The sequence below is a fragment of the Choristoneura fumiferana genome, chromosome Z (genome assembly GCF_025370935.1).
Source record: "Choristoneura fumiferana chromosome Z, NRCan_CFum_1, whole genome shotgun sequence".
In the NCBI taxonomy this organism is placed as follows: domain Eukaryota; kingdom Metazoa; phylum Arthropoda; class Insecta; order Lepidoptera; family Tortricidae; genus Choristoneura; species Choristoneura fumiferana.
In genome coordinates, this window is record NC_133472.1 from 37140349 (window position 1) to 37167958 (window position 27610).

At 38.0% G+C, this 27610-nt stretch overlaps 1 protein-coding gene across 1 annotated transcript; it reads right to left on the bottom strand.

Annotated features, from left to right (window-relative positions):
- Window positions 1-2394: 2394 nt before the first annotated feature.
- Window positions 2395-26700, bottom strand: LOC141436232 (gamma-aminobutyric acid receptor subunit beta-like). Its single transcript, XM_074099127.1, has 10 exons — window positions 26571-26700; window positions 13095-13195; window positions 12504-12571; window positions 9751-9977; window positions 9588-9670; window positions 9125-9262; window positions 6828-7112; window positions 5595-5782; window positions 5023-5175; window positions 2395-2944 (listed from the first exon to the last, which is right to left on the bottom strand). Exons 1-10 carry the CDS (start codon window positions 26657-26659, stop codon window positions 2780-2782), a joined length of 1497 nt encoding a protein of 498 aa, XP_073955228.1. The 5' UTR covers window positions 26660-26700; the 3' UTR covers window positions 2395-2779.
- Window positions 26701-27610: the final 910 nt, after the last annotated feature.

The following is a 27610-nucleotide window of genomic DNA, read 5'->3' on the forward strand; positions in this document are numbered from 1 at the left end:
AAGTTTCTCAACTATGTTAACTTCGTCAGTAATGACTCTCTTATAAGCGAAATTAATAACTACCTCGTGTTTAAACGTCACAGCTCATTAGTGCCACCCAGCACCCGACCAGCACCGACCGCCTTGTCGTTCGGCGTCCACTCGTTGTCGACAGTTGGTCCACGTGTGAACGCCGCTTTGACACCGAGTGGACATCGCGTGGTCCACGAATCTCCGAGTAGTCTACTATGAAGGGAGAGCGCCGCATCGCAAGCGTGCGGGCAGCGAGCTATCACCGAGTAGTCTACTCGCCGTCCGCGCGTGGGATCATCACGGCCGAGGCGATCCGGTGACTCAACGGAGTTGGTGTAGTGAGTGCATGCCCATACAAATCCATATAAAGTATACTAACCGCTCGCGGCGAGACGGTGCGGATTGGGTGCCGGGTGGCTCTAATGAGCTGAGACCCATAAATAATGCGAGCACCAGCTTTTGTTCGTAACTTCCTCCAGGTATGTCTTACTCGATAACAGGGCCATACATCGGGTCCAAATTATCTTATCTTTCAAGTTAGAACCAACCATACAAATATTATATAAATTTTCGTAGAAATCGGTTAGATGGTTTCAGATCTTAATGTTTTAAAACATAGTAAAATGTGATTTTTATGTATTTCTTTTATAAGTAAAAGTAAAATTAATAGTCAATAAGTGACGTAAGTCTTCGTTAGAGTTTTTTTTCCAATAAGTATAAGAGATCAAAATGTATTGTCTCGTTTTACTAAAACTATAATCTTCCCAAAAATTAAACACAGGAAACGTAGGTACTTATTAGTTTTTCATATATTATAGTCTTTTTAAAATGTCAGTGCCAGTTAGTAGTCTAATTCAAATCATGTTGGTATGTAGGGGTACAATCAGCAGCCTAAGTTGATAACCGGTTGTGGTGCTCAAAATAATCTAAACACTCTCTTATTACCTTCGTGTGTAGAACCTTTTGAGCACTTCCATCCATCCTTCCGCTGCTGACTGTACCTAACGGAATTGTTGACCATGTCGTTCCATATCGCTTCATGCAGCCACTACGCCTGTCAGTAGAAGTGGATGTGCGCGCTAGTCAACTTTAGATTAATTGTGATCATTGTAACCGCTCATTCTCTTTTGCTGCTAACTGTACAACAGAATGTAAAAATTTGACCACTGTGTGTGACAATCTAACTACGATATCGCCCATAAACGGGCAAAAATGGTTTCGTTACAACAGGATGTTTAGCGTGCAAACCTATTTTTATGTTTATATACCTACCTGACTACAGGTACACATATTTGTCTACTTTTATTTTTATCCTTTAAAGACACCATAGGATTACAGTATAAAGACTTATACTGTGGGGTATAAAAGTACCGACTGTCCACTCAAATACTTTGTATGAGCAACTCAGACGCAGACGTCTTTTTTCGAAACCCAACGTTCAAAGCAGAGAACTGTATCTTTTGAACATGAAACTACCAGCTAAACACACACATGTCGAGCTAAATTCGATTTAAGACGTGAGTTATCCGGGTCAATATATTTAACTGTATCTTTGTGGTGATCGTCCATGCTCACTAATTGAGTAAACGAATTGTACGTAGTACGTAGTAAACAAAAACGTATGATGAATTATCGAAACCATGCTAACCAAGTGGAGATTCATATTTTTTGTATAATTCCTTAACAGCCTGCAAACCGCTCCCTAAGTTTAATAAGCCTTCGCTTGCCATTTAAAATTATCATTAGGTATTGTCAGAGGGTTTTTATTTTATAATTCGATGGATAGTTCCTATTTACATGCAGGGCAACGATTATAAAAGTGGCATTTGTGAATAATCTTAAAAATTGTTACTCAAATATCTGGTGATATTAGAACATAAAATAGTTACTTAATAGAGAATATGCAAGCATTTTTTTAATTCTCCAAATATATCTTTTTTGTATGTCAAACCAAGTCGTGTTTTTTTTATATCTTGAAAATAAAATCAAATTCAAAAGAAAAAGAACGAAGATATGGACATTTTAAATTGACAATAAGACATGAATGAACTTTGACGTCAATGCAAACTTCATTCGCTCATATACATATGTCGCTCATAATAATAATAGGTACCTTGTTTATTCTTCAGCAGATATTGATGATTTTCACTATGAAATGTTTAAGAGAAAATTTGGGTTTGATGCATATTCCCTATTGGTGCCGATATGAGGACATTAGATTACTTATACCTGTAATAATTAGAACATCTTACGACTAAGGCATTGTCCTAATAGAACGCGAATGCGCGATCAAGCGCGAGTAAGCGAATGCGACCATTAATCGCGTGTTCGCGCGATGGCAAAAACTGGGTGGCCTATCATCGCGCGAATTGACGACGCGAATTGACGACGCGAGCGAGCGAGCGAGCGAGGTGCCCCGCCGACGCAAAATCGCGCGATTTTCAATTAGGACACCTATTCGAATGCAATGTGTTTGATCGCGCGTTCGTACGAACTAAGTTCGCGCGAATAGATTTACAAACATTTGAGTCGCGCGAACGCGTCGTGCGATTGTCAGTTAGGACACCTATTCAAGTTCAACGCGTTCGCGTTCGCGCGTTCGTACCTACGAGTAAAGTTCGCGCGAACCTATAATGTTCGCGCATTAGCGTTCTATTAAGACAATGCCTAATATGTTGGCGAATGAGATCGCATACTACGAACATACTCGTATCGTATGACAGGCAAATATATTGATTATTTAATAAAATTTAATAAATTCTCGTTATTAGTGTTCCTCGCCCAGCAGTACCAGATCGTCGGCCACGACGTCGGAGACGTGCAGATAAATGATCCAGTACATGAGGTTGAAGCACACGAAGCACACGGGAAATACGATGCGCGAATACTTGTCGATGTCCGAGGGGGTAGTGCCCAGTATTTTACTGATGCCCTGCAAATATTCGTCATCTCGTTTCAAAAAGCTGCTAAACTTACTTAAGCTTTTACTTGTAATGAGAATTCTAGCCAAGGTAAGAGCTCACAAAATGAACAGTAGCGTTTTAGCGAGCCTTCAAGCGAAACAACGGAAAGTTTGCTTCGAACTTTTTACTCAGCATGTGTCAAACAATAATGTCATTTTTAGCGATCCAATTTACAGAAAGGGTAAACAAAGACGCCATTAACTTGACCACAGACATTTAGGGGCTGTTTCACCATCCATTGATTAGTGTTAACTGACGGTTAAATGTGATGCATTCTCTAGTTGTTTTGTTCGAATAGACGGAGACGGCGTCACATTTAACCGTCAGTTAACACTAATCAATGGACGGTGAAACAGCCCCTTAATGATGTGAAAACCTAGAACCTATTGCAAAATAATTAATCTGTTCAGTAAATCGATTTCTTTCTAGAAGTTAACCTATATATCATTTATTCACAGCACAAGATACACCAATGAGGAAACAAAATAAATCTACATAAATATACCTAACAATAAAAAGAAAACACCATGTAAAAGGCCCTCCTGCGGCATAGACCCCAACACACTGGCGGCATTAATTATTAATTGAATAGATCAAAGTATTTTTGTCTATTATATTATTTACAATACTTGATTTAATTCCAAAGACTGTTTACTCAATTATAAAAGCAGTAACTATTTATTAATTTTGAGGTAAATAAATAATAATCGCTTATTCAATCGAGTATTAATCGATTATTAAAATGTCAAATTTTCCACCATCTCTACGCTAGTCTATGCTACTAATTACAGATTATACACGAGTTTCATTCAAGAAATAACGTCAGATTTTGACGAAAGTTTTCAAATGAAAGTTAAATATTGAAATCATGTGAATTTTGGTAAATAAAGTGATTAGACGTCTAGTTAAAAGACACGATATTAGATAAATGTGTTATTGTTTCGATCCAGTGGGTGTTTATACAAGAATTTTGATGAAATCGGTTTATTTACACTTTCCATAAATTGGATTGGCATAACGTATAAAGCATTTTCTACAATGATCGTGTAAATTTTCGTAGCCGTTTGGCTCTATGCTGGGTAGGCTCTGTTCATTGTTTGATATTCTGTTACAAGTGAAAGCTCAAGTTTATCAGCACCTTAAGGCGTTCAAAGCAATTTTACCAGGAAAATTTGCGATATTAGTTTTTTATATAACAGGGGGCAAAGAGCATGCGGGTTACCTGATGGGAAGCAATCACCGCCGCCCATGGACACCTGCCAACACGAGGGGTATCACAGGTACGTTGCCGGCCCTTTGAGAGACTGATAGGCTCGTTTTTTAAAGATCCCTAAGCTGTACCGCTCCGAAAACACTGTCCCAGGAAGCTGTTTCTATATTTTAGTCGTGCGTGGAAAAAAAAATCACTTAAAGCGGACGGTGCTAGCTTACCAATCATCAAGGTGGTGAAGATGAAATTACTGACGCCTGTGCGAAGTACGGTAGTGAAACCTAGCTGCATGCAATAATCCGAATAATTCATCTGAACACCCCATGATACAAGATACAGAGTGATGCAACATCCCTCCGCATTGCCATAGGATCAAGCCGGTGAGATACGAGTAGTGTCCGGTTGCCGACAAATCTAGCAGCCCTACATTGGATGCGGTCAAATGGAAGAAGCTGATACTGGGCTGATATGTGGATGGGAACAGTACTCCATAAGCGGCCTAACCTGTGCTTTAAAAAGCTATAGGCGACGGGTCGGCGTGTAGTACTGCGTTGCTCTATTCAGTACCCCCAGTTTCTTTGAAGCTAGTCTAGCTTTGCCCTCCAAATGACCACGAAACTGTACGTCACTCGAAATGTCGACTCCCAGAATCCCAATAGTCGGCTTGACCTCAAGTGATTTGCCCTCAAAACGAGGCGATACAACAAAGGGATCCTTTTGAGCGGAAAACATGCATACCTACTTGTGTCTTTTGGTGATTAAATTGGACCAAGTTTAGTCTGCCCCAATTAGTTCAGCAAAACATTTTGTAAATGTACCTATGTGTAATTTTAGTACCTTAGCGGCTTTCAGAACATGAGGCGGAGTAGGTTCCTCGTCGGCGTGCGGTGGAGGTGGAGGAGGCACAGCCGAACGAACCACGTTGACTGTGTTCTCATGAGTGCTTCCTTTGGAGTACGCTTTAGGGTCGTGGACTTTGAATCTTACTTCCTGTACGCGCAAAGTGGAAATATTACGATCGAAATTGCCTATGAGGTTCGTCCAAGAACAGGACGAATCATTAATATTGAACTAAAAATAATTACTTTACTCCCGCGCAACCCTACGTATATGCAAGACCACACACATATCACACAAATCCAACTATCACCACCACCACACTGCACTGAGACGTTGCGTCAGCCGTTCGCCATGCTACCAGATCACATCAGATCAGATAAGATGGTTGCTGGTAGCATGGTGTATGGTTGTGTTGCTCTGAGGATGAACTCTGGTTGAGTTCGAATTGCGTCAGCGTAGTGTGGTGGTGGTGAGGGTGACGGTTGGGTTTGTGTGATTTGTTAGGAATCCCGCAGCGGAGAGGCGGCTCGCCTGATTCAATAGACAATTAACAATTGATTCAATGTTACCGATGAGCGGCTAGACGGTGGTCTGTTCAGCGGGATCCCCCGCGGCGGCGGCACCGGCTCCGGCCCAGATGGACCAGGCAAGCCGTCAGGCTGTGGCTTCTTGCCATCGGTTTGCAGTTTCTGAGCAGCTGTGAATCGCTGCTTCCTCATCTGTATCCTCTTTGCCATGTAGCCGACCGTAGCGTACTCTGTAAAGGTTTATAAAAATATAAAGTAGATTAGACTCTAATCGGTTTTTGTTTTTTAATTTGGTTATAAGAAAGTGGAGGCTTTTCCCTGCAGTGAGACACCATTATAAGCTAGTTTAAAAAAAAGAGAACGTTAGAGAACATGGCAAATTAGGTGGTTTTTAGGGTTCCGTAGCTTAAAAGGGAAAAAAAGGAACCATTATAAGATCACTTCGTTGACTGTCTACGCGTCTAGCTTAGGAGCGCTTGGCTTTGCTATAATAACATTCAATTTTATACATAGATATGGATTTTATGGAGCCTTGAAAGATAACGAGCGCTTCGGTATTCTGACACTTCCAAACTTGTACAGAGCTCTCGGTGGGCAAGTCCGTAACTCACTTGGTCGGTTTTTAACCACTCTATCTGCTTGTGTCAGTAACTTTTTTTTTATAAAAATAGGCTTACGTTTGGCCTCAATCTCGCTTGTTGGAAGGCGAAGGTGATGCCTAAGATGGTACACGTTTGCCTAGAAGGAGTCTGTTCACTTTGACCTTTTAACCGCCAATACGTTTTCATTCGTACGTGCCCGTATCGCCACCTACACCGAAACTATATGACATTTTGACTTAATTATAAGACTGCGGCGAAATGAGCTGAATAATTTTTGTCTTATAATTCAGACAATGACGGTTAAAGGGTTAAAGATGTCTATGAACCCCCAACCACACTGTGTTTTGCTTAGGAGAGGGGCTCAGCAAGCACTATATAGTTGTAGACATCTACAAATTTGTACAAAACCCGCAGTTCGCGAGTCCGACTCGCACTTGGCCGGTTTTTCTTAACCATTACTATTGGATAGATTTCTGAGTGAAAAAAATCTATAGATTAGGAGAAAATATTGGACACAGCTTTTTCTTTTGTTAATCAAACAAAACATTACAATGATGAGGCTCGTCAAAGTTTGGGAGTGAAAGCCCGTGATATCACTCCTTAGTAAAAAGTGTACGTAGGTGTCACATGGAGCTGTTAGTTATTATATCCATATATTTTTTTTATTTTGTACCTAAGAGACTGGCAAAAACCATGACGAAGCAGGTGCCGAGGTAGACGTCGATGGACTTGACGTAGGAGATCTTGGGCAGCGCCGCGTTGGTGGACGACATGAGCGTGGTCATGGTGAGCACGGTGGTGACGCCGAGCGACACGCGCGCCGGCGTGGCGTTGCGGTTCAGCCAGAATGACACCCACGAGATTATCACGATCAGCCCCGACGGGATGTAGATCTGGATCAGGTAGTAGCCCATCGACCGCACGAACTGGATCTCGCACGCCAACCGAGAATAGTTTCCTGTTTCGATATAAAACTAGCGTGACACTCGGGCACAACGATTACTAGAAGACGAGCAACGGCATACGTACAAGCACCGGCATCAATATCAATATCTGACACAACAGAGTGTGCATAAATATCTGGTATGGCTCTATTTCTTCGTTTTCTTTAATTCATCCCTGGTTGGTTACAGAGTTACAGAGCCGTGGTGGCTGAGTGGTTTGACCTCTGGCCTCTCAAGCCGTGAATCGTGGGCTCAAACCACGGCTCGCACCTCCGAGTTTTTCTAAACTCATTTGCGAAATTACATTTTAAATTTACCACGAGCTTTACGGTGAAGGAAAACATCGTGAGGAAACCTGCACAAACCTGCGAAGCAATTCAATGGTGTGTGTGAAGTTCCCAATCCGCACTGGGCCCGTGTGGGAACTACGGCCCAAGCCCTCTCATTGTGAGCGGTGGCCTGTGCCCAGCAGTGGGACGTATATAGGCTGGGATAATGGCTCTATTTCTAGGGCGCCGGTATAACGTGTCAGATATTTTTGCATGCTCCACTGTGGCAGATATTAATGCAGATACTGTACAGTCGAACAAATTGAATCATGACCCAGGGTGAACCTTTGTGCTACTAATGTCATGTTGACATCTCATACCTTTGACAAGGAAATCATAGTGAAATTGATTATTAAAAGGTTCCACCCTGGGTCATGATCATGAATAGTCATGATTCAATTTGTTCGACCGTACATAAGTAAACTGTGTGTACGCCAATGAGCTCAAAAATCGAAAAATATTTTTTTTTAATAAGTCCATAGAGTAGAGATACTCAGCCTGTCCAAATCGTTTGCCCTACTTATTTATTACTAGCTCTAGCTCGCGACTCCGTCCGTGTAGAATTCGTTTATCGCTATCCCGCGGGAACTATGCAATTTTCCGGGATTAAAATGTATGCTGTGTCCTTCCCCGGGATTAAAACTATCTGTATACCGAATTTCATATAAATCAGTTCAGTAGGTCCAGAGAGTACCCCGTACAACCTCACAAACCTGTAGTACTTAGTAGTAATAGTGTAAATAGTATATGTATGTATACGTATAGTCTATACTAGGTATTGAAAATACAAACTGAAATATAGATGCACGCACAGAAAAAAAATTCTGTGCATCTATATTTCAGTTTGTATTTTCAATTTAGGTTTTACGGGTGACCGTAAAAGTAATAATTTGGAATTGAAATAAAAAATACAAAAGATTCCAAAAAACAAATCTTATACTAGGTATATCATTTGTCAAAGGATATTTGACAAAGGATAGGAACCCAAACTTCTGTGGTTGAATAGGCATTGTGGACAAGACAAGAAGAATAATTTACTGTTTACTTTTATTTTTATGAGTCCAAAGTATAGTTACCTATAATTTGAAAAAAAAATCGCAGACAGAGATTTAAAGCTAATAAAAAAAAATTAAAAGTCCTTATGCCGCCTGGCGGTGCAATAAATCTGGTTTTAGTTAAAAGCATGGTACTGTCAAACTGAATTCAGGTTAAACTGCAAACCAGGATTAGGGTTTTCTTTACTACAAATTGCGATAGAATAAACATTTGACTTGAATAAGGTAAAAAATAAATACGATAGATAAGAGAGAGGTGTGTGCGTGACCAAACCCTTTAAGTCGACTTAATGTATCGGAGGAGTTTTAAGTTAGCGTGTTTTATAGAGTTTTTTTTTTCAACAGTCAAATAATTCGACTTATGGGGTTTGACCTGGGAATTAAACTGAAATAATTTCGAAATTTTCTTATTTTAAAATTCAATCATATTGCGTTTTATTTAAAGTTTATTTGGGAAATGTGAATGTTTCGAATTGTTTCAGTTTAATTTCAAAGGTGCGAATATGACTAATATACAGCCACACCACTCTTTTTGTGCAATGATACAAAAGCAGGACGTGAAAAGATTCGTGACTGTTTCTGTCCAGTGTTTTAGGTAGTGGTCTTTTCACTTGTTAGTTTCGGGTAAGTCTCCCGCGATACCTGTAGTAAGGGAGATCTCCATGGCTCGCTGGCGATGCCCGAGCACCTTGAACTGCGGCAGCGACACCTCGCTGGACACGCCCACCGAGTTGGGCCCCTCGTTCCATTTGTATCGGATGTCTCGCATGGTGTAGCCGACTGTACCATGCACAAATTTGAAAGTAAGCACCCATCGCACTGGGCTTTTGATGTAAAAAGGAACTTTTTCACTTCAAGGAAGTAGTAACCAACATTCAACAAAAACCAACAAAATTAAGCAGTAAGATCACTAATTTTTATGTTAACTTTATTCTGCTATAAATAAATATGAGGTAGGTAAGAATATGTACAATGGATAAAAATTCAAGCCATACACATACTTGTACAATGAGTTATTAAGACTGGTTCAAAATTGTAGTACGTAGATACGTACGGAAAGAAATAAGGTTAACAAACGTAAGCGATATGGTACAAATTCACTCACAACTCTCTATTTCAATATTGCATAATTGACGATCCATTGGAAAATATTGCAGATCCATAGGACAGGACGCCGTGATGGTCAGCCTGCAACAAAAACGTAATGCAGCAAACTGACAAAAACACTATCTATCACATTAGGTCATTAATTTTACTACATAGTTTACCTAATGCTCCTCGTGATAGACCCAGAGTGATGTATGCGAATAAATTCGTTACTCGTCGTAGCGATGTGAAAATAAGACTGCTTCTCATTGACGAAGAACGTATCGGGTACCCAAATGTTTCTTATGAATTCTGATCCAACGGAAAGCGTTTCAACGCCAGGGCGTTTCTTGTAGGCGAGCCTCGGGTCAGTCCAAAATTGACGAAAATAGAAGTCCAATGTAAAATCCTGGAATGGGACAAATATTTTTAAAAGTGAAAACTCTTGAGTCTATATAGGGGCAGCTTATGTGTACCTATGGCCTTCCTTTAATGTGCTTTTAAATATGCGAGAAAAACTTGCAAGTCACTTTACGCAGAGCTAACTATGTAGTTGCAAATTATCAATTGATCTTCGAGCAGTAATGCTAATTTGCACTTTAGTACCTAATTGTTTTAGATCTTTGTGAAGAAACCGACTGTGAACCAGTGATACAGGTGATACAGGAGGGACTTTAATTAAATTGAAATTTATAGGTACCTATTTACGAGTAAAATACCACGTCAGTAAACGTGCCCAAGTGATTTTAATTAAGTAGATTAATGTAATATTTTCTTCAAAGTTTAGGACTTTAGAACATTAAAAAACTTTACTGCGCCTGCGTATGTATAGTAGTTTATCATCATCATCGTAATCGTTTTGATTTATTGTTTCCATTCTGATTGTGACCAAAAGCTGGAACGGAATCGCTATCCCGCAGTAACTTTGCAGTTTACTGAGATAAAAAGCATCTTTTGTTTATAATTTATAATGCTATGTGCCATTATAATCCGTCCTACCGCTTTTAGCGCCAAAGAGTACACACATTAAACGTACACACAGTACACATTTCCGTGTATCTTGAGTGTTGTGTTGTCTTAGGCCCTGAATTTGGTTCGCTGGTTAAGTTCTCGCGAACTTTATAAGCGGAATGTTATTAAATTTGGTTAATTATTTAGGATCTTAAAAAGCCACAGATAGCACAGGTTATTCTTTGTTTTAAAAATGCCAATCCAGCCAGCTACGTAATTGCAGGCTCGACATTATCAAGCATGTATGAGCATTTCGTATAGGTATTATAGGCTAACTAAACGCAATGCTTACTTGCAGAAGCGTTGTAATTTCTTTGACGCATGGATAATTAAAAGGGTTGCTCATGTACGTTTTTCGAGCATGCCGCTACTTATAGAGTTGGCTTTACATGGCTTGCTACTCTTAATCTCAGGTCCACATAAAATCACGTCCAGTAGTGAGTTCAGGCAGTCCCCTTGATTTGGTTTCCACATGGGGTCACATACCCTGGTGTCACTTTGACAGTTTCATTTGGAACCAACAAGGATAAGTCCAGGTACGAAGTAGGCATCATGAAAACAGGGTCTTAACATATTAAATATCACACAAATCACATCACGACATCCATCTAGTACCGAGAGGTATAGTAAGTATCACGTCACCATAATAATATAAATAGAGGTAATATTCAAAAAGCAAATAGATATAACATAAAATAAAATAAAAAACTACTACTTCAACCACACTGTACTGTAATATCGTTTGAAATTTAGTTGTCAACATTAGAAAAAAAAATCATTCAAATGAAGTAGGTAAGAGCTCTTGGAATAATTTATTAAATAGCACGTGTACATAATTATTTTAATTATATTAGACACAGTATGGTACATGAGAAATTTATAGGTACTTACACAGAAGATATACAAAAAACATAAAAAGCTCAAAACAATAATATGGAGCACAATTTGGTCCTGTTTTGCTTGTAGTAATGTTTTTCAGCAAATTCCATCTTAAGTAGGTATATTTTTGGACTGAAACTTTGATCTTCCTGGACGGACGCACCATTGTTATTTTTTAATACATGTAGGATTGTTCTACAATCACAAGCATCATAGTTATGAACCTATAAATACATGGGTTCGTAATTTCGATCTTATCTTTTGGCATATTGACATTTTATTTTGTACCTGAAGCCAAACAGAAACTATTTATATTATTCCGTAAGTACCAAAGAGTAAACCAAAATTTGATTAATAAGTGAATAAGTATATAATTTTCATTAAGTAATTCAACGTTTCATTCTTAAATCAACAAATATTGTACTGGTTTTTTGTACTGATTTAAGAAGCTATTGTGCCATTTATTATCCTTGTGTCAAGATGCTTAAAAAAAGGGTCTAAGTATTATGGAAATGTTTATGAAATTCTCCTACAACTTTCTGGCATATGCCTTCTGCTGACGTCGATCATGAATTGTGGGCGCAAACCATCGCTGAAAATAATGACACATAATACAGTTAATTTGGTACCAAAAACTAAAAATGGTGCATCGCACTCCAGGAAGTCGGCTCTAAAACCGCATGCTCGCAGCCTCGTGTCTGGGGCTGCTCGGCCGCCGCGGCTGCCGCCGGAGCGACCGAGACAAGCGTGAGTTGACAGTGGCGAGTACCATGAGCACTTCGGAGACGGAGCCGATAGAGAGCACATACATGGTGACGCCCACCTGCACTGGCGGACCTGCAATCAAGTCCAATAGTGAGTCGCCCGTGAAAACCAAACCAGATAGAGAGCTGTCGCCGGAGGAACACGACGGAACGCGCGCTGAGTTCTGCCGTAGACCTCAGCCCTCGCTCCACCGAGCTTTAACCCTATACGCTGCTTACGTCATTTGTCACACTAACTATAAATGACGAACTACTTTAAGCACTTTTACAGTATTTAATACCATTTTCACTTCAGATAAGGAGCTGATGGAGAGCACGTACATGGTGACTCCCACATCCACGGGTGGTCCTGAAATTACATCGGTTGAGTTACCCTTGTGCTTTCCTGTGCAACTGTGGCACTACAAGCATGCCATAATATTAGTAACTGGACTGTGCGTAAATCTGGTATTCAATAATCCAATGCCGAAAATGGAATTCAAAAAGATTCACAAAGAATATAGCACATGCAACTATTGTTGCCGAATTTTTTTTACGATAAGTATTTATTTAAAATTCTTTGAGGCAATATTGTATTCGAAACAAGCCAATAGTATAAGTAGGCAGGGTAGGTAATGGCTAAATGCTATTCAATGGCACTCGTTCAGCTGCGATCGCTAACATAATTAATTTAAAAAAAAACAGACCTCATCCAAAATAAACTGACGAGCATTAGTAAACAATGCTACATATAGATCTCTTCCTACCGGGTGATTGTACGTTTTACTCGTCGATACAAGATATTATTAATTTGCTTTTGTTATGGTAAACCTTAAAAACCCATGCTAGACCACACGGCAGTGATATTTGTTTTAAACATTTATTTTTCTTACCTCCATAGTTCGGCCTCACTCTCTTGTCGTAGCTGACGCTTAGAGAATCCAAAATGGCGGAAATATTGACATCGCCGAACATTCCACCACCTCCCGTGCCTCTGTAACAAAGAAAAGAATGGGGAAAATCTTAATACCGCCCTCAGATTTATAATTTATACTTATTAGGGTATATAGTTCTAACTAGCCTCTTAACCGCTATCAGTTAGCAGGTATCCTGTCACAGATGTTGAAGAAATGAGCGATACCGAGCGGTTTCTTTTTAAACAGTGTGCTTAGTATACAATTTCAATTCGTTAATATTTTATGCTAACTCTCGGGTATTTCCTTGATATTTGCAACGGGAAACAGACAGCGGTTGAAACGCTACTAGAACTACCCCTTAATCGTTTTCATTTGCTATCAACTGGTTCTAGGTATATTTAATTTTAATAAACTTGTGGCGACCTTATTTGTGTATTGTTGTAATTGTATTTTATTATTGTTTTTGTTGTGTTTTGTAGACGGACCCTATTTACTGTAGCACAATTGTAGTGTGGGCCGCCTACAATAACGTTAGTATTTATATTAAGTAAGCCGCTCGGTGCGATGCGCGCGCGCAGCTGTTCGACCGGTTCTTACGTTCGGCAAACATCGGTAGCCGCCGCGCGCGGGAGCCGAGCGCGCCTTCGTGTGTTTTCGGTTTGGACAGTGAGTTGCGAATTTACCTCTGTCGATGTAGGACGCCGCGCTCGCGCGCCGCTCGACCTAACGGTTTACTGGTACTTTACTACGCGACTTGTATAACTGTCGGTTTGCTTGGGCGCCTTAGTTGTTGTTTAACTATGGTAGAACGCTGTTGCTTTTGCTAAGCTTTTATAGCATATTGTTTCGCTTGCCATAGTACGCTTTTATGTGACTTTCTATTTCTTTCTTCTGTGACTTTCGTTTTTATTTCTTGTGACATTATAATTAATATATGTGGAACAAATTAGTTTTAATCATATCCATTTAGAACGTTCCCATAAAGTCTTCTTTTAATTTTCCTTTCAAAAAGTTGCTTTCTTCGCAGAATCCCACATAATAACATTATTTATGTGTCGGATATCCGTATACCTTTCATAATTTGAAAATAAATTAAAGTACCTAGTCGTAGGACCTACAAATACTAAAACAACAAAAAAAGTACTAATACAAATAAATAAAAAATACTTTTATCTTTAAAACGCCAAAATATGTTTTTACTTAAAAGTTATTATTAGAAAGCAACAGCGCTAATGCTCTCGGCAGTCCAGTTTATAGAGGCTTTGTGACTCTTGGGGAAATCCGAACGAGCTTACAAAAGGCAATACAAAGCGAATTCAGTTTCTAATATAAAGTTATATGGTCAAACTATTGAATTTGTAAAATCAACAGTATTTTTAGAAATAACGCTCGATTCTAAACTACAGTGGAGACCTCACGTCACAGCAATCGCGGGTAGATTGAGCTCTGCTGCTTTTGCAGTTTGGAAAATACGGCCTTATTTTATGGGATCCCCGGCTGCAGACATTGAGTAAATTTTTATCTTACAAAAGAGAGCAATTAGAGCAATTTATAATTTGAAGACAAGCGAATCTTTAAGATCTTTTATTAAGGAAACAGGTATCTTAACCCTGCTGTCGCTTTATGTTTTTGAAATAATCATGTATGTTAGGAAGAACGTATGTGATTTTCCCACTAACGTCAAATAGCCGAAGGCTACTAGAAACACAGGGAAGCTTAAAGTTCCATCTTAAAGACTGGCTAAAACCAAAAAGTCCTTTCTGGGAAATTGCATACGTTTTTTTGTAATTAAATTCCAATAAATATTACAAATGAAACGGATACAAAATTCAGATCTATTGTCAAGAAGACATTAATATTCTTTTTAATCAATTGCTCGTACCTACGTACATGGGGGTTGGTACGTGCATGTTTCCAGTAGTCTTAAAGTCACTCTATAATGGTCTTAATTTGGACCATTTTTAATAACTAAAATGCAACCATAATTTTAATAACTAACATGATTTTATCACATGAAAAGGATAACCGCTGATTTCTTCTTCTTCTCTTTTAAAATATGGCTTTTCTGTCCTAATTAATAGGACAATTTCGCCAGTGTCAAGGTAAACTCTCTTTGAGAGGGACGTTGTACGGTAATTGTAGTTTTTGCAACTTGATATTAAGATTCCAGAAACCACGTGGAGACCACTTGCATATTAAAAAAATGTTAGACACGAGAACAATATAGGATTTTGGGATCACTGTTCACTGTTAAGGTTAATCGCCGCATAAAACACTATCAAAATTATACTTCAACTAGCCAAAGAAACAGAAATAGCAAAATTAGATATTGTCTACATCCGCCATCTTCGAATGCTACAAATCGAATCAACCGCTGATTTACAAAGTGACAGTAAAATGGCACTAACTTGTGCACGGTACTCGTACACTGTACTTACTTCAAAATAAAAGTGCGGGGCAAATTTCAAGCGTTACACTAGCAATTAAATATAGTACACTCGACTGTACTATATTAGTGACAGATAAGATAAAACAATGGTAAATTCAAAATTGGACGATCAGTATTCGTTGTATTAATTTTAGACTATATTTATGCTTGATTACTTGAGTAACTTCTAGATTGTTTTAATAGTCACTACATCAGCTAAGCCTAGGTTTTAAACTTGAGCTCGGTCACCGTAACAGCCTGGCCCAGCAAACTGCTGACCTTGACCTTACCCCAATTTGGCTCCAAAGTTAGACACATTTTTATACTTTTAGAATTCCCGCAGCAATATACCTAGCCAATCCCAACGAAGCGTTCATTTATTCAATAGGCACAGCACGCCAACACTATGGTTGGTGCAGTATTCTGACCGCGTTTTACAAGTTTTGCTTCTCTTTACATAATTGTATGTACAGAATGAAACTGATTCCATTCGCAATAATGACATCTATATACTAAAATATCATTCATTTTTGAAGGATCACTTTATTGTCCGCCTGTCTGTCAATCCATCTGTCTGTGAAATCTATATCATATTATTTTTCGTCTATAAAAATTGATCCCAGAATGCGTAAATTTTGCTTAGCAGCAGAGTTTTGCTGATACTGAATATTCAAAGTTATCTACAAATTTGTACCTACGCAACTCTTGCTGCGCTAGTCCGACTCCGACTTACACTTGGCCGGAATGGGATATAAATATTTCCAACGAGGGTTTCTTTCTGTGACAGGCTTTGTAGTTGGAGCTAGTATCGTAAGGTCGGTTTGCCAACTTTGACATTTGCGTCACGTTTATGATTGGTTTAATAACAGAATGAGCTAATCATAAGCAAGATTGTAACGTCAGATAGACTCAGACTTCACGGTACTTACACCATCTAGCAATATTTCGCTTATTCTGTCGATTATTTCTTTCAAAATTCGCATTTATTTCTTTCAACTTTTCCTAGTAATACAACATACCTATATCTATACATACAGCAAACAGCTTATGTTAAATTTAGAATCTGCAACGAGGCTATCCGACACAGACCTAATGTCATCGACATAACTAAGACAATAAACAAGTTGAAGTAACAGTGGGCTGGCCAAATCTGCCGAAGAACCGACAATTGGTGGAGTATACGAATTTGAGTGGAGACCGCGTCTCGGCAAACGTACCTAGTGTAACTTTATGTTTATATTATAATCAGATTGTACTTATACCTAAATTGCCTTAATTAATGTTAAAAATAATTCGATGTTTTCCTGCAGAAGTTACCCAGTCGAGATATCTGTCACTGTTGTGTAATGTCAACAATATGTTTTTATTTTAAGCAATTTGTTACTCATAAGTAAACACAAAGTGTTCCTATAAATAAATGAATAATAAAAATCATTAATACAATTTCTTGAGGGAACATATTTCATCACCGCTGGTGCGTGGTGCCTCTTTTTAAGTAAAATAATACCTGTGCACAGATATCTACTTTGTATAGTGGAAATTTTTATGCAAAATATTGCATGGGAGAGGCCTATGTCCAGCCTAGACTGTTATAGGCGGCTGCTGCTGATGACGATGATGATAATGATGATGACGGTTAGTAAGATGACGGTTAAAAAGAATATTAGGATTGCAAATCTAAATCAATCAATGCTAAGGGTTTGTTATAATTGCTCTAGAGCGAAGAGCCTCAGGGGCAGCGGAGAGGCTCTCGATAAGAGGGCTGTTGGCGAGTATGCTCTGAAACACTGCTCAAGGTTCTTAATGACGACTTGTTAAGAATTATCATTATAAACCGTCTTTAAAAAAAGAGGTTCTATATTCCACTGTGAAATATTTTTAACCGGCTTAATTTTTTTAATATTATAGTTACTTTTAAGTAGCTAAATATATAATCTAAAAAAATCATATGTTTGAACTTAAAGTGAGCCAAGTAAAGCAAGTTAGCTGAAGGCTAAATAAAGCTACAAAAATGCTTGCGTTAGTCAACTTCCTTCTCTAACTCTACTTTGATATCATCTAGTTATTACAATGTTTCAATAAGTTTTATTAAGCTATCGAATTCATTAAGTACGCCATGCCATGATCGACGGAGATCAACAAAGCAAGTGAAGTGATATCTAAAGCCCTAGTAACAGTAAGACAGCACGAACATTTATTGACCTTGGGAAGTGGCTAAAGGAGTTATAAAAGCACACTGCGCAAACCTGTTTCTACTGCCGAAACGTGCCCCAATCATATGAGTGAAAGCCCCACAGAGACAAAACTTTGTCCAACTGCACTTCGATAAGTAGCTACATACGAAATAGAACATACGGGAGAAGAAAATGCTAACCTTCTGGTAATGTTTAGATAAAAGCCAAAGCAACAGAAATCCCAAAATACAGAGATCCATCCACATTTGGATCAGATATCGCATTCCTAGAACAAAATTAGATCAACTCAAAATAATAAATCTAGTGAATAATGTTTTGCCATCGTTTTTGTCGGAAAAGTTTATAATGATCTGGCATTGGTCTCAAAAAAACCATTTTTAATTTTATATTTTTTTTCATAAAATAGGCGACTTTAAGACACCTATTCGAAGGATTTTGGTTTTAGTTTAGTTTTAAATTTATTACCCTATTTAGAAGTTAACGGAATTATAGCTAAACATAGACGCCACGGCTTTAAAAAGTAAGTTTATCTTTGCCCCGTCACAATTATTTAATAGGCGGTTTAGTTATAGGTATAACGTTTATTTACAATTAAAGTCAAACAAAGGACAAACGATATTTTTCAAATATATACACACGTTCAAGTAGTATTTTTTTACTGAAATTTTATAAAATGATTAAACAAACCTATTCCTAATGGAAATGGTATTGGAAATGGTTTTGGAATTAGACCACTTTGTAAAAAAAGTGATCAATGCCATTTTAGCTTCAGTAAACTTCTGTACATCTGTACCCCATTTTCATTTAGACTTCATTCAATTTCTAGAACATCTAAATTAAAATGGTGGATTATCTATATTTACAGTTGCTATGCTCTTGATCTAGGATTCTAGGAGTACCAAGTACCAATAGAGGAAGAAAGCAATTTATTTTGACATAATATTCATCACATATCCCTTAGGCCTCTAGGTTGGCAACGCATCTGCAATCCCCCTGGTGTTCTGCAATCCCCCTGGGGTCTTCCAACTGTAGAGGCAGTATACGGAATTCTTTATAAAAAAAAACAAGAGAAGCGGCATTAATGCAACGAAGTTGCATACTTTATTAAAAGATCGGGATAATTTACATTTTGAAAATATTTCGTTGTCATGTAATTTATTAGGTATCGATATATTTTTAATACCATAATTTAATTTAAGATTGTAATCAACACATTTGATCATTAATTAATTCCTCTTAATGGCGGCCATAAGGCTTGCGCCAATGTCAGTTAAATTAAAGATAAATATATTCTTCTTATTCACGTTGTACGGTGATTGTAGTTTTTGCAACTTGATAGCAAAATTCCAGAAACCACGCGGAGACCACTTGCGCATTAAAAAATGTCAGACACGAGAGCAATATAGAATTATACTTCAACTAGCCAAAGAAGCAGAAATATCAAAATTAGATATCGTCTACATCCGCCATGTTCGAATGCTACAAATCGAATCCACATTTGATCCTATCTCTCGCTTTTTTCGTGTTGAAGTGATAGTGACAGATCTAAGTGAAGTTCAAATATTTGGAATTCAGTGAGTAGACCCAACACTGTACTCAGCATTTTAAAAAAAATTACTTTGTCTCACGGGGTGTGCAAAATGCGATTTTGCTCACTGATTTCTCATAGCAAAAACTACCTGTTTGAGGTGCTGAGGTGAAAATGTTATTGTTATTGGTCATTTTAGTTCCCCGTTAGACTCAGGCGGTTATTGTAAGATTTGCTGTCTAATTAGGTGACTACCTATCAACTGTCTATCAACTGATTTAATAGGTATAATTTATTTAATAATATCAACTGATTTAATTGAGGGACGCGTTATTTTAGCTTAGATAATCTCTAGCTCGTTATATAAACTTGATGCAACTCACGCTAAGCGTGAGAAAGTTACTAAGTATAAGGTAAACGTACGAGTGCTCGTCTCTGTGACAATAGTTGCCATCTTTCATTTTATATTGTCATTAGCAATGGATGTGACAGAAGGGTGTCATCTATTGGGCATTAGCGTGTCGAGCACTCGGACGTTTACCTTACTATTTTCACTTCTCATGCTCGTAAAGTTCGTGTTTATGCTGTATCTAGGCGACATAAAATGACTTTTTAAGCTCTAGTGCATAAAATAAAATCTTCGTCTAATACCAACTCAAGACCAAGGTAATCTGGTGTCAACAGCCACAAACAAAAAAGTTTCTATATATTTGTTGAATAATTTTTAATTTGTATCAAACTAAAAATCAATCAAATCAATCATAATAAATCAGTAACATTAAAATAATGGAATTATTATAATAATGCATAAAAAATAAAAGGTACATCAGTGAATCATTGTTTCCACTGTTGCTATTTCACTTCCTCGCCATCGAAGTGAAAAATAGAGTGTAAAACTCGAGCATTAAACCCATTTTCTCCTCGACGTGTCTATCCACCCTCGCCGTACCGGCTCGGGTGGCTATATGTGAACGCCTCGGGTAAAATGGCTCGTTTTATGCTCTAGTTGTACAAACTACTAATGTCAAATCACCTGTCAAATTTCCGGTTTAGAAAATTACTGCAAGCTGAGCCAAGATATTTTATCGTTATAGTCACATGGTGCAACTCACGCTACTCACACCATATCAATGACCGGCAAGTTACATTCTGAAACACCAGTTTTTTTTTTCAAAAGGCTACCTACTAAAATAATTATAAAAAAAATACCTGCTCGTGGCAAGATTTGCCGTGAAGACACGTAAATCACATTTCCACCAAATACCTATTTACTGGTAGAATTTTACAATAAGACCTTAGGCTATCTAAAAGGATTTGAACAATGGATCAATATGTCTATGATTTGGATTTGAAGCGAATCCGATCCGAATGCGCAACCCAACCGGATTGGTTGACTTGGATTTTAAAAATTACCGTAGCGTTCTGAGTTTGTTCTTTTATGGGCCTATGCTGTAGTAACCAACCGTTGAAAATTTTGCAGTTTCACTCCGCCGAGACAGCGTGCATTATTGAGGGCTCTCGTCAGCAGCAGAAAAATCTAGTTAGTTTGAGAGGCCTTTAGAACCGTCTAGTCTGCATCATCTTTGGATGGATTTGGATTACTATTAAAAATGAATTCTGAGTAACGTTCCAACATGTGAAAGAAAGAAAATACATTTATTGACAACACAAGACACAAGAATAGCATTAAGTACAAATAGACAGTACGAAGGATTGTATGTGTCATTACGGTTGTGAATCGGACACTGGTTCAGCATAATGCTAAAGCTTTATAATAAACACACCACCGCTGATTTTCTGCCAGCACCGTTGGTGACCCTCGGACCGTCGGATACGCATGATTTAATAGTTATTTATGTGGCTGGTGCATAATGCCTAATTATGTATAGCCGCATACATAACTTTATCTACATGCATATCATAAGTTTTCTATAATATGTTCAGATATGGCCTGTATTTTTAAGTTAGTGTTATTGATAACTAGTTTGAAGTACCTACCAAAGCTTAAATAAAACAGATAATAAAAAACTAAAGTTTTATTTATAATAATAATAATTATTATCTACATGCATGTCATAAGTTTTCTACAATATGTACAGATATGCATTGTTAAAAAAAGTATTACCGATACTTTAATGTAAACATTAAGATGCACTGTACTTTAATGTGAACATTAAGATGCACCCGCAGATACCAGGTTTCTTAATAAAGGCCATTTGATAGTCGTTTCTGAACATATAATAGGGAAGTTATGATATGCATGTAGATAAAATATGTTTTCTTATTCCAATTGATTTAATTCAAGTCATGTAAACTTTTTACATCATATCTTTTTAGAAATTTGTAACCAACCAAGGATGAATTCAATCTTAATTACTTTGTGGGATAACCATAATGATTCTTGAATAACTTTATAGTTTAAACGAAATGGAATTAAAAAAAATAGTTACGGACATTAGCGTAGTTCACAGTTGTTCCTTTTATTTACTTACTTACACGTAGGTACCGGGTGAGTAGGTACTGATTATTGAAATCATATTTATTACTAGAAAATACCATTCGAATGTAGGAAAATCGGTACATATATTGGTGCAACACCAGTCCAATACAATTTTAACCTAGTGGTTAAAATTTCATTACTGCTGTAGCCTTCTCGTATTTAAATTCAGCACAAATTTTCAACATGTTAATTTATTTGGTGTTTTCGATTAACTGCGTGTGCTAGATTAGAAGGACCACGGTTGTTGTGAAGAATGTTATCAGAAATTGGTGCAAACGGGCTGAGCGTATAGGTACGGGGAATCTCTTAGTTATTTAATTTATTGGGTTAGCCGGGTCACTCGGGCGGATCAGTTCAAGGTTAATACCTGAGTTCACCCTTGACCGCCATGTTCTAGCTGGCAGTAAAAAAAATATCTAAAAGTAATTGCTTGCATAAACGTAGCTATCATAAGGTCGCAGATGAGCAAAGTTTTTGTTTTAATTTAAGAGCACTGCTGTCCACTCTCACATCATATGAGTATCTTAGAACACCCACATAAAAAAGAAAAGTCAGCCTAAAATAACATAGTGATTATACCGAAAATAGTAAATAAGTCATAGCAACATAGTAAATAATTAATATTATTAAAAGTTAATTTTTTGATAAATCAAATTTTATACCACCCATAAGTGGCAATTTAAATCGGGAATATATAACCTAGCTCAAAACGATAGAGCTGCACTAGCCGAACCACCTTATTTTATATTTATTACATCAGATGCTGACCCAACGGGAGTGAGTCCTTAACCTAGTTTATAGTGTAGTTTACCAGAATCTGGAAGGAGCTGAATGTAATACTGGGATTCGTCTGGGAGCTACGGACCGGGCGTTATTAACTCGGCAGCGATATTTTTATTATTATTTTTATTTATGAAATAGGGAGGCAAACGATTATCTGGATTACATGGTAGTGAGTGAATGAGCACCATCACTCCTGTCCCTGCATTAATGTCTGCAACAGCGGAGCGTGAAAAATCTGACACTTCCTACTGGCCCTGGAAATAGTGTCGTATCAGATATTGGCCCGAGGTACAGGCTTCTGCCTAGTTTGGGGCCGGCCGGATATCTCACAATACGAATGTACCTACATATTTTCAATGATGGTTTATAAATAAATGTATTCTTCTTATTCTTATTTATGCACGCTTTGATGTGTCAAATATGAATGCTGGTAATTGTACACTGATCACACCAGAGGATTGCAGATGTGATGCCAGCTACTAGTATCTTCAAGAAAGAAGAAAAAGTAAAGAAGAAGAAAAAGAAAAAGAGTGAAGATGTAGTAAATAATTCATGCGTCAGTAGTTTTATTGGCTGCCTGAACCACCTCGCTGTGACACAGCAGCAGCAATTCTCGCCAGCGATTAAGTTAACGTTATGAAATTAATTTATATACAATGCACAATCTGATTTGTTTCGCGCGACTTCGTCTGCGAATAATTTCTTTCCCCCTTATTCATAAAACTTAACAAGCCTATGTTAACTAACAAATGCTTTGTCCCTTTCTAACAAATACAAATGTCGAAGTGACAGATAAGGACAAACGAATTTTAGCGGCATTTTAACTAAAATAGGTTTGATTGTCGTTTATGAATAAGGGGGTAACTATGTAATTTGACGGATGTATGAAAAGAGGGGGGAGGGGGTTAGTATGTTCTTTTCAGAATCATAAACTATGTCCATACCAAATTTCATCGAAATCAGTTCAGCGTTCAACAGACAGACAGAGTTACTTTCACATTTATACTGTTGGTAAGACTGGTAGGTCTCGATGTCGATGGTAGGCGGTTCCATTTTTTGTTATTTTTTTATTTTTTTGGAGTCGGCTTTACTTTTTTGTTAAAAATTTTCTTTATTTCTCACTTTTTAGTGGTTTGTAGCCAAAGTACATCTCACAACGATTCCATGAAGCCCAAACACGGCTTAGTTACGTTGTTTTATAACAGAGTTCCGTTGCCTACCTTCCCGGCTTCAGTATCAGATCAGTTCGAAAGAATCATTAACTTAAAGCTCCTTCTTTGTCGCTTATCTAGGTATATTAATAATGATCGTTTCGGTTTGTCTCATGACGAGCGAGAATTACTTAGCTTTGACGAGTTCCAATGGTCATCTACGGTCTTCTTCATCAGGTCCAGTTTACCAAATGATACTTTCTGAATATAAATGCTTATCTTAATGCTAAAAATGCCTAAATCGCCATAGGTGTGCCTATAAAATTTGAGGTTTGCCCTCGATTACCCTAAGAGCCCATCATCAGATCTTAACTTGGTGACAATGGACCACCTCACAAGAATACTCTTTCGCATAAAAAAAGAATTTTGAAAATCGGTCCATAATTGGCCGAGTTATCGGTGAACATACATAAAAAAAATACAAACGTTTGAACATAGAACCTCCTCCTTTTTTGAAGTCGGTTAAAAAGCACTATACAAACCTCGGCCAGAACAGGGATTGCTGGACTCGTTTTATCCGGCCTCGTTTACGACTCGGTCGTCCGTCAATCCCTTACTTCATGGCCTCTGCAGTAATGTACATTATTACTTTGTCTCATCTATCAATATAGAGAAACGTAGTTAGTCACCATCGTGTAACTATGTAATACGAGCGCCGTGTGTATGTGGTCAAAAATATCTAAACACGACCGCATTTGCAATCGTGTAAGTTGTTCAGATATTTTTAAGGATTTAGACAGCTCCGATGTTATTGAAGGTGACTGTACAGAGCTAATACCAGACAAGATGTCCTGATTTCATAGTATAGTGGTTTATAAGTTAAATAAGTTGATAAACTGGCCAAGAGCGAATCGTATCACCGTAGCGTCGAAAACAATTGTTTTTTTACAGACCGGATAACACTTATTAATTTAAACCTCCTCAAAAAACTGTCGTATATTGCATGCTGCATGTTTTATACATTACATTGTTCATAAACTAGACTTAACACCCAGCTTCGCTCGCGTTATACATTAGATTTTGCATTCAAATTGAAATTCCGGGATATCGCAAAATTCCCGCGGAAATTTCTATTAGTGACATCGTAGTCTTCATTGACTATGCATGCACTCTTAGCGTTTGACATTTCGGAACTTTATTCCGATCATGTGGGAAAATTGGGATAAACGTAGGCTACAGCAGCAAGGGATCTATCTAACTGTATGTATGCCAAACTTCAAGTAAATCCGGTCTGTCATTTTACCGTGAAAGAGCCACAAACACACGAATGCTGATTCTCACAAACTTTCACATTTATCGTATTAGTAGGTAGCATAAGCAACTCATTCATGTTATTTATGTTGGCAATTTATCAAAGTAACAAATAAAATACTTAGTGTCCCGGCCTATCTTTTACCTCTGATTACTTAAAAACCATTTCTTATCTTGTTAGGTATACGAGGGAGGCCTATGTCCAACAGTGGACGTCCTAAGTAAGTCGTCAACGTCTGATATGATGACGATAATGATGATCTTGTTAATGATTGCATTAAGGGTAGGCAATCAGCAGTATTGTAAAACAAGGGCTGGAGAGCCGCACGATATTTATAATAATCTAACGTTTTTGGTTGCTCGTACGGTCAAGGAGTATAATTCATTAGCCACCATGGAACATTTCACAGTAAACGTCATAGTGACATCGCATTAATTAACAAGGAAAGTCGTAATGACCTTTCCTTTGAAAAGGTTCCATGGTGGGCCATGAATTAAATTCCTTGACTGTACCACAATAGAGACTTCCTAACAAACAGGCACCAATGACAACATAGCACTGACACACACACACACACACACACACACACACACACACACACACATAGACTTTGAACGAAATTTTTCGATTCAGACGTCACCTTAAAATTGTATCTAGTCGTTATAGCAATATAATGAAACCTACAAAGTAATAAAAATAAAAACTAACATCCAACATGTAAATAACGCTCGCAAAGCTTTCAATTCCAATATTTCAAATACCAATACGAACTGCAAATAATAATTTACCAAATATTTATTTTTCAATCAGTTTGAAAAATCCATAGATCTCTACCTCTTCTCTTCTCTTTGGTATCTACCAATCCATTAACATCTCGTATGCTGAATGAAATCTGCATTCTACTTTTGTTGTAATTTTAGGGACCGAAAAAAATATAGTCTTTAAATTTGGCGCAAATTTTTTTAGGCATACGAAAGGTGGTACTGAGCGGCAAAAAATCTGGCCCTCAATTGTATGCAGTAATAGGTAATTTTGTATGTAGAGTGGGCCAAATTTTGTGCCGCTCAGTATATTATGATTGCAACAACTAACTCTCGCACTAAGAGACGTCAATTGATATTATCGGTAATTCATTTGGCAAATCTCCATGCAAAAACATACGACAGCGGAACGAGTTGATAATTCATTAAACAATTGATTGGGGTTTCTTAGTGCGACAGTTAACCCTTCAGCAGCAGCACACTGTTTCATAATAGAGTTTGCCTTGAAACATAAAACAATTACAAACAAATAAGTAGTGGGACGAGGCTTTGCCAACTTTGAGCCTATGGCTTCACTAACGCGTAAACATAAAATCACTGTGGTTTGTGCATAGACCGTGCCTTATCAAGAATACGTTAAGACTAACCTCATGTTCCGAAAAAAACCATTTCATACAGGCTTTAACACAGGACCTTTAATAAATGTCAGATTGCATATAAATAAATTACATCATACAACTGACACTTCGAAGCAATACGTGCTTTAAACAATTTCGCGATCGTTTGATACTCACGCGGCTTGGTCCGCATGCGGCAGATAGGCGAAAACTATAGCCATTATAAGACCGAAGTTTTGCACGCTGCCCGGATGAGTCGTGTGCATGTTAGAAGGTGGGCACCGGGCGGCTCCGGGTGCCGGCCGCGTGTCAGGTGCCGGCGGACTGGCGGCGGCGTGCCGGAGCGAGCGCGGAGCCCGGCGGCGGCGCCTGCGCGCTGCGCTATCGACCGCGGCCCGGCCGTCCTCTCGCAGCATCGCCGCATCCTCCGAGGATCATCGCTGCCTCGCACCGACCCTTATCGACGTACCGTCACGCCTTGCTTCGATTTACCACCACCGCTCATGTTTTATTAATGTTTACTTTTCACTGACCCACCGTGCTTTGACCTCTTCAACGACTCATACATTTTACGCTATTGCAAAAAGAACAACCAGACTTTCGGACACATAATCCAATTTTATTTTTACTCGGTGATAACTAGTTATCACTAAGGATTTAATTTTCCTTTCAAATTACTGTTTTTTTTTAACAGTTATCTGCGAGGAAAATTTATTCCTCGGAGATAATTAGCTATCTCTGAGGAATAGATTTTCCTCAATATCTGATGGCGACTACACGTACTTACCAAGGTATATTAATATTATTATTATTGATTATCTATATAGTTTTTATAACGAATATAAATTATATAGAATAGTATAATGAAGCTAACTCGTATGTTTAGAGCACTGTGCTATTTAATTTAAATTTTGGTTTACGCTTCAACGCTTCCTTTTTTAGATTATTTTAATAAAATTTAAATTTTTAATTATTTTTGACCATCCTCTGACTCCATCATCAGACCCGAAATACCATCTAGCATCAAAGTTCTCGTCAAGGCAAATTAAATGAACCTGAACTCGACGGGGTTGCGTCGTTTTATTACAGAGTTACCATGGCCACCTCACCTTCCAGCTCCATCATCAGATCAGCTCCATGTCATAATAATATTGCATTTGTCATCCAATTTACACATGTATGCAAATTTTCAGCTTCATCGTAAAATGGGAAATGGG